The sequence below is a fragment of the Zonotrichia leucophrys genome, unplaced genomic scaffold, assembly GCF_028769735.1.
Source record: "Zonotrichia leucophrys gambelii isolate GWCS_2022_RI unplaced genomic scaffold, RI_Zleu_2.0 Scaffold_967_18409, whole genome shotgun sequence".
NCBI classification, from domain to species: Eukaryota; Metazoa; Chordata; class Aves; order Passeriformes; family Passerellidae; genus Zonotrichia; species Zonotrichia leucophrys.
In genome coordinates, this window is record NW_026993172.1 from 8344 (window position 1) to 17479 (window position 9136).

Below are 9136 nucleotides of genomic sequence, written 5' to 3' on the forward strand. Positions count from 1 at the left end.
CAAAATCCCAAAATTCCCAAATCCCACAATTCCCAAAATCCCAGAATTCCCAAAATCCCAAATTCCCCAAAATCCCAGAATTCCCAAAATCCCAGAATTCCCAAAATCCCAGAAATCCCCAAAATCCCAGAAATCCCCAAATTCCCTAGATCCTGTAAATCCCCAAATTCCCAAAGCCCGTGACCTTTGACCTTTGACCCTTGGCTGGACATTCCCGACTCCATTCCTGGAATCGTTTTGGGTCAAATTCCGACAAAATTGGGCAAATTCCGGAACCCTGGAGCTGAGCCCGGTTTAATGGGACAGAAATGATTTGGGGACATCATTGGGACATCGTTGGGACATCTTTGGGACATCATTGGGACATCGTTGGGGACATCGTTGGGACATCGTTGGGGACATTGTTGGGACATTGTTGGGGACATCGTTGGGGACATCGTTGGGGACATTGTTGGGACATTGTTGGGGACATCGTTGGGACATCGTTGGGGACATTGTTGGGACATCGTTGGGGACATCGTTGGGGACATCGTTGGGGACATCGTTGGGGACATTGTTGGGACATCGTTGGGACATCGTTGGGGACATCATTGGGACATCGTTGGGGACATCGTTGGGGACATCGTTGGGACATCGTTGGGACATCGTTGGGGACATTGTTGGGGACATCGTTGGGACATTGTTGGGACATGGTTGGGACATCGTTGGGACATCGTTGGGGACATCGTTGGGGACATCGTTGGGGACATTGATGGGACATCATTGGGACATCGTTGGGGACATCGTTGGGACATCGTTGGGACATCGTTGGGGACATCGTTGGGGACATCGTTGGGGACATCATTGGGACATCGTTGGGACATCATTGGGACATCGTTGGGGACATCGTTGGGACATCATTGGGACATCGTTGGGGACATCGTTGGGGACATCGTTGGGACATCGTTGGGGACATCATTGGGGACATCGTTGGGACATCATTGGGGACATCGTTGGGGACATCGTTGGGGACATCGGGGTGGCCCCACAATCAGCAATAATCAGAGAAATCCTCGTCGACGTAATTGGCGGGAAACCAACCGACCTGGGGACAGACGGACACGGTCAGGGGACACTGTGGGGACATCTGGGGGGACAGGGGGACATGGGGGAGGAAGGGGACAGGCTCAGGGGTGTCCCCAATGTCCCCAATATCCCCAATGTCCCCAATGTCCCCAATGTCCCCCATTGTCCCCAATGTCCCCAATGTCCCAGTGCCATACCCGGCGTAGATCTCCCCTTTCCACCACCCTGGTTGTCCCCTCTTGCTCAGGACACGCACGATGTCCCAGTGTCCCCATTGTCCCATGTCCCCAAATGTCCCCCAATGTCCCAGTGTCCCAATGTCCCAATGTCCCCCAATGTCCCATTGCCCCCAATGTCCCCAATGTCCCCAATGTCCCAATGTCCCAATGTCCCCAATGTCCCAGTGTCCCCAATGTCCCCAATGTCCCCAACGTCCCCAATGTCCCCAATGTCCCCAGTGTCCCCAATGTCCCCAATGTCCCCAACGTCCCCAATGTCCCCAGTGTCCCCCCAATGTCCCAATGTCCCCAGTGTCCCCCATTGTCCCCATTGTCCCAATGTCCCCCATGTCCCCAATGTCCCCAACGTCCCCAGTGTCCCCAATGTCCCCATTGTCCCATTGTCCCCAATGTCCCCAATGCCCCAATCCCTCAATGTCCCAATGTCCCCCAATGTCCCCAGTGTCCCCAATGTCCCCATTGTCCCCAGTGTCCCCTGACCCCCCAGCTGTCCCCAATGTCCCCATTGTCCCCATGTCCCCATTGTCCCCATTGTCTCCATTGTCCCCATAGTGTCTCCAATGTCCCCAGTGTCCCCAACGTCCCCAATGTCCCCATTGTCCCCAATGCCATACCCGTCCGTAGATCTCTCCCTTCCACCATCCCGGCTGTCCCTCTTGCTCAGCACACGCACGATGTCCCCAGTGTCCCCAATGCCCCCATTGTCCCCAATGTCCCCAATGTCCCCAGTGTCCCCAGTGCCCCCAATGCCCCCAGTGTCCCCAGTGTCCCCAATGTCCCCAGTGCCATACCCGTCCGTAGATCTCCCCTTTCCACCATCCCGGCTGTCCCCTCTTGCTCAGCACACGCACGATGTCCCCTTCCCGCAGGGACAGCTCTGTCCTGTCCCGCGCGCTGAAGGCGTAACGCGCCTTGGCCGAGCCGAAACTGCGGGTGGCACCTGGGGACAGAGGGACACGGTGACAGGGGACACTGGGACACCCCAAATCCAGCCCTAAATCCAACCCTAAATAGAGCTGGAACTGCGGGTGGCACCTGGGGACAGTGGGGACACGGTGACAGGGGACACAGTGACACCCCAAATCCAGCCCTAAATACAACTGGAACTGTGGGTGGCACCTGGGGACAGACAGGGGACACACAGGGGACACAGGGGACATGGGGACGGTCCCAAATCCAGCCCCAAATTCAGCCCTAAATAGAGCTGGAACTGTGGGTGGCACCTGGGGACAGTGGGACAAGGTGACAGGGGACACAGTGACAGGGGACACAGTGACACAGGGACACCCCAAATTCAGCTCTAAATCCTACCCTAAATAGAGCAGGAACTGCAGGTGGCACCTGGGGACACAGGGGACACAGGGACACAGTGACAGGGGACACAAGGACATGGTGACACCCCAAATCCAGCCCTAAATACAACTGGAACTGTGGGTGACACCTGGGGACAGTGGGACACAGTGACAGGGGACACTGGGACAGGGGACACTCCAAATTCAGCCCTAAATAGAGCTGGAACTGCGGGTGGCACCTGGGGACAGGGGGACACAGGGGACATGGGGACAGTCCCAAATCCAGCCCTAAATCCAGCCCTAAATAGAGCTGGAACTGCGGGTGGCACCTGGGGACAGAGGGACAGAGGGACACAGTGACAGGGGACACAAGGACATGGTGACACCCCAAATCCAGCCCTAAATACAACTGGAACTGCGGGTGGCACCTGGGGACAGAGGGACACAGTGACAGGGGACACAGTGACAGGGGACACCCCAAATCCAGCCCTAAATAGAGCCGGAACTGTGGGTGACACCTGGGGACACAGGGGACACAGGGACACAGGGACAGAGGGACAGGGGACACCCCAAATCCAGCCCTAAATCCAGCTGGAACTGCCGGTGACGCCTGGGGACAGACAGGGGACACACAGGGGACACACAGGGGACAGTGGGGACAGTCCCAAATCCAGCCCCAAATCCAGCCCTAAATAGAGCAGGAACTGCGGGTGGCACCTGGGGACAGAGGGACACAGTGACAGGGGACACAGTGACACGGGGACACCCCAAATTCAGCCCTAAATAGAGCCGAAACTGCAGGTGACACCTGGGGACACAGGGACATTGTGACAGGGGACACTGGGACACCCCAAATCCAGCCCTAAATAGAGCTGGAACTGCGGGTGGCACCTGGGGACAGACAGGGGACACAGGGGACACACAGGGGACACACAGGGGACACAGGGGACATGGGGACGGTCCCAAATCCAACCCTAAATAGAGCTGGAACTGTGGGTGGCACAGGGGACAGACAGGGGACACAGGGGACACACAGGGGACACAGGGGACATGGGGACAGTCCCAAATCCAGCCCTAAATCCAACCCTAAATAGAGCTGGAACTGCGGGTGGCACCTGGGGACAGACGGACAGGGGACACAGTGACAGGGGACACCCCAAATCCAACCCTAAATAGAGCAGGAACTGGGGGGGGCACCTGGGGACAGTGGGGACACAGTGACAGGGGACACTGGGACACCCCAAATCCAGCCCTAAATCCAACCCTAAATAGAGCCGAAACTGTGGGTGGCACCTGGGGACAGGGGGACAGAGGGGACACGGTGACACCCCAAATCCAGCCCTAAATAGAGCTGGAACTGCGGGTGGCACCTGGGGACAGAGGGGACACAGGGGACACAGGGGACACGGTGACACGGTGACAGGGGACACGAGGACACAGTGACACCCCAAATCCAGCTGGAACTGGGAGTGACAACTGGGGACACACAGGGACATGGTGACACCCCCAAATCCAACCCCAAACAGAAGCCTGGGGACACACGGGGGACATGGTGACACGGTGACACGGTGACACGGTGACACGGGGGACACGGGGGACACGGGGGACGTGGTGATGTCCCCAAATCCAACCTCACCCAATCCTCCCTCAGGGCCACCCCACAACCTCAGCACTCCCTAAATCTTCTCATGGTCACCCCAAAACTCCCAAATCCCTCCTGGCCAGGTGTCCCCACAATGCCATAGCCCCATAACCCCATAACCCCACAACCCCATAACCCATAAAACCCCCCAAAACCCTATAAAACCCCAAAAAACGCCATAAAACCCCAAAAAACGCCATAAAACCCCATAACCCCATAAAACCCCAAAAAACGCCAAACCCCGTAACCCCAACTCCCATAAACCCCCATAAAACCCCATAATCCCATAACCCCATAAAACCCCAAACCCCATAAAACCCCAAACCCACAACCCCAGAACCCCATAAACCCCTTAAAACCCAAAAAACCCCAAACCCCGTAATCCCACAACCCCAAAAAAAACCATAAAACCCCAAAAGACCCCATAAAACCCCATAAACCCGGATAAAGTCCCATAAAATGCATAAAACTCCAAACCCCTGAACCCATAACCCCACAACGCCACAACCCCATAAAACCCCAAATGTCATAATCCCATAACCCCATAAAACCTCATAAAACACCAAAAAACCCCATAAAACCCCATAAAACCCCAAATCTCTTAACCCCACAACCCCATAACCCAATAAAACCTCATGAAACCCCATAAAACTCCAAACTCCATAACCCCAAACTCCATAAAACCCCATAAAACCCCATAAACCCCATAAAATCCCAAACCCCACAACCCCACAACCTCATAACTTATAACCCCACAACCCCATAAACCCCCATAAAACCCCCATAAAACCCCAAAAACCCCATAAACCCCAAAAAAACCCAAAAATCCCAAAAACACCATAAACCCCATAAACCCCATAAAACCCCAAAAACCCCATAAAACCCCATAAAACCCCAAAACCCCCATAACCCCCATAAAATCCCATAAAACCCCAAACCCCAAACTTCATAATCCCCAACCCCACAGCCCCATAACCAACAACCCCAAACACCACAATCCTATAAAACTCCGATAAAACCCCTCTAAAAACTCTATAAAACCCCAATAAAACCCCATAAAACCCCACAAAACCTCACAAAACTCCACACAACACCATAATCCCCAGAAAACCCCATAACCCATAACTCCATAAAACCCCAAAAACCGCATTAACCCTTATAAAACCCCAAACCCCAAACCTCATAATCCCACAACCCCATAACTCAATAAAACCCCATCAAACCCCATCAAACCCCATCAAACCCCATCAAACCCCATCAAACCCCATCAAACCCCATCAAACCCCATAACCCACAATCCCAAACCCCATAAACCCCCATAAAACCCCATAAAACCCCATAAAACCGTAAAAACCCCCATAAACCCCCATAGTTTCCCATTAAACCCCATAAAACCCCATCAAACCCCATAAAACTCCATCAAACCCCATAACCCACAATTCCAAACCCCATAAACCCCCATAAGTTCCCATAAAACCCCATAAAACCCCATAAAACTCCATCAAACCCCATAAAACCCCATAACCCACAATCCCAAATGCCATTAAACCCCCATAAATCCCCATCAAACCACATCAAACCCCATCAAACCCCATCAAACCCCATCAAACTCATAACCGCCAATCCCAAATGCCATTAAACCCTCATAAAACCCCATAAACCCCATAAAACCCCATAAAACTTCATGAAACCCCATCAAACCCATAACCCACAATCCCAAATGCCATTAAACCCCCATAAAACCCCATAAAACCCCCGAAACCCCATAAACCCCCATAATTTCCCATTAAACCCCATAAAACTCCATAAAACTCCATCAAACCCCATAACCCACAATTCCAAACCCCAAAAACCCCCATAAATTCCTATCAAACCCCATCAAACCCCATCAAACCCATAACCCACAATCCCAAACCCCATTAAACCCCCATAAAACCCCATAACCCACAATTCCAAACCCCATAAACCCCCATAAATTCCCATTAAACCCCCATAAAACCCCATAAAACCCTAAAAAACCCCCAAAGTGCCGTACGGGGCTCTCGGGGTCCCGCGGGGCTCTCGGGGTCCCGGTAGGGCAGCGCCAGCGTCGTGTCCAGGCCCTTGAAGCAATCGCGCAGCGAGTGCCGCCCGTAGAACTGCACCAGCTCCTGGGGACCCCGAAACCCACCCAAAATGGGGTCAGGGACCCCAAAAACTGCCCCGAAATGGGGTCAGGGACCCCAAAAACCCCAAAAACCGACCCAAAATGGACTCAGGGACCCCAAAAACTGCCCCGAAATGGGGTCAGGGACCCCAAAAACCCCAAACCCCAAAATGGACCCAGGGACCCCAAAAACTGCCCCGAAATGGGGTCAGGGACCCCAAAAACCGCCCCGAAATGGGGTCAGGGACCCAAAACCACCAAAACCCCCAAAACCGACCCAAAATGGACCCAGGGACCCCACAAACTGCCCCGAAATGGGGTCAGGGACCCCAAAAACCCCAAAACCACCAAAAACCAACCCAAAATGGGGTCAGGGACCCCAAAAACTGACCCGAAATGGGGTCAGGGACCCCAAAAAACCCCAAAACACCAAAAACCAACCCAAAATGGGGTCAGGGACCCCAAAAACTGCCCCGAAATGGGGTCAGGGACCCCAAAAACCCCAAAAACCGACCCAAAACCCCATCAGGGACACCAAGAACCCCAAACCCCAAAATGGACTCAGGGACCCCAAAAACTGCCCTGAAATGGGGTCAGGGACCCCAAAAACCCCAAAACCCCAAAAACCGACCCAAAATGGACCCGGGGACCCCAAAAACTGCCCCGAAATGGGGTCAGGGACCCCAAAAACCCCAAAACGCCAAAAACCGACCCAAAATGGACTCAGGGACCCAAAAAACTGTCCAGAAATGGGGTCAGGGACCCCAAAAACCCCAAAACCCGACCCAAAATGGACCCGGGGACCCCAAAAACTGCCCCAAAATGGGGTCAGGGACCCCAAAAACTGCCCTGAAATGGGGTCAGGGACCTCAAAAACCCCAAAACCCCAAAACCCGACCCAAAACCCCGTCAGGGACATCAAAAATCCCCAAAAACACCCCAAAACCTGGTCAGGGACCCCAAAAACCCCAAAACCCCTAAAACTGACCCAAAATGGACCCAGGGACCCCAAAAACTGCCCCGAAATGGGGTCAGGGACCCCAAAAACTGCCCCGAAATGGGGTCAGGGACCCCAAAAACCCCAAACCCCAAAAACCGACCCAAAATGGACTCAGGGACCCCAAAAACTGCCCCGAAATGGGGTCAGGGACCCCAAAAACCCCAAACCCCAAAATGGACCCGGGGACCCCAAAAACTGCCCCGAAATGGGGTCAGGGACCCCAAAAACCCCAAACCCCAAAAACCGACCCAAAATGGACCCAGGGACCCCAAAAACTGCCCCGAAATGGGGTCAGGGACCCCAAAAAATGCACCAAAATGGATTCAGGGACCCCAAAAACTGCCCCGAAATGGGGTCAGGGACCCTAAAAACTCCAAAACCCCAAAAACCAACCCAAAATGGGGTCAGGGACCCCAAAAACTGTCCCGAAATGGGGTCAGGGACCCCAAAAACCACAAAATCCACCCAAAAACGGGGTCAGGGACCCCAAAAAACTGCAACACCACCTCCAAGGGTGCGTCCCACCCAGATTTGGGGTTTTTGGGGTCCCCAGGATGATTTTGGGGTCCCTGGAATGTTTTTGGGGTCCCCGGGATGTTTTTGGGATGTTTTTGGGGTGTTTTTGGGATGTTTTTGGGGTGCCCCATGCCGATTTAGGGGGGTTTTGGGGTGCCCGGGATGTTTTTGGGGTGCCCAGGATGTGTTTGAGGTACCCGGGATGTTTTTAGGATGTTTTTGGGGTACCCAGGATGATTTTGGGGTGCCCAGGATGTTTTTGGGATGTTTTCGGGGTCCCCGGGATGTTTTTGGGGTGCCCGGGATGTTTTAGGATGTTTTTGGGGTCCCCAGGAGGTTTTTGGGGTGCCCGGGATGTTTTTGGGGTGCCCGGGATGTTTTTGGGGTCCCCAGGATGATTTTGGGGTCCCCAGGATGTTTTTGGGGTGCCCGGGATGTTTTTGGGATGTTTTTGGGATGTTTTTGGGGTGCCCGGGATGTTTTTGGGGTGCCCGGGATGTGTTTGAGGTACCCAGGATGTTTTTAGGATGTTTTTGAGGTACCCAGGATGTTTTTGGGATGTTTTTGGGGTACCCAGGATGTTTTTAGGATGTTTTTGGGGTGCCCAGGATGTGTTTGAGATGCCCGGGATGTTTTTGGGGTCCCTGGAATGTTTTTGGGGTTCCCGAGATGTTTTTGGGGTGCCCGGGATCTTTTTAGGATGTGTTTGAGGTGCCCGGGATGTTTTTAGGATGTTTTTGGGATGTTTTTAGGATGTTTTTGGGGTGCCCGGGATGTTTTTAGGATGTTTTGGGTTTCCTGTCTCACCGCCAGCCCGCGGAACGCTTTCCTCTCGGTCACTCTGTAGAGCCCCTCGCTCGCCGTCACCTTGATGTGCTTCACCTGCCCGCGGAACCTGCGGCACACGCGAGCGGCCTTCCTCCTGCTCCTCTTCCTCCTTCCTTCCTTCCTCCTGCTCCTCCTCCTGCTCCTCCTCCTCTTCCTCCTTCCTCCTCCTCCTCTTCCTCCTTCCTTCCTCCTCCTCCTCTTCCCTTCCTTTCCTCCTTCCTTCCTCCTCCTTCCTTCCTTCCTCCTCTCCTCCTCCTCCTTCCTCCTCCTCCTCTTCCTTCCTCCTTCCTTCCTCCTTCCTTCCTCCTCCTTCCTCCTCCTTCCTTCCTTCCTTCCTCTCCTTCCTCCTCTTCCTCCTCCTCCTTCCTTCCTCCTCCTTCTCCTTCCTTCCTCCTTCCTTCCTTCCTC

General features: G+C 54.0%; 1 protein-coding gene across 1 annotated transcript; it reads right to left on the bottom strand.

Annotated features, from left to right (window-relative positions):
- Positions 1-275: 275 nt before the first annotated feature.
- LOC135442064 (proto-oncogene vav-like) lies at positions 276-8852 on the bottom strand (the record flags this gene model as incomplete). The annotated part of the gene is made up of 4 exons (XM_064701611.1): positions 276-1084; positions 2096-2244; positions 6274-6388; positions 8708-8852. Coding segments are annotated over 4 exons (463 nt in total), but the record flags the coding sequence as incomplete, so codon positions are not given.
- Positions 8853-9136: the final 284 nt, after the last annotated feature.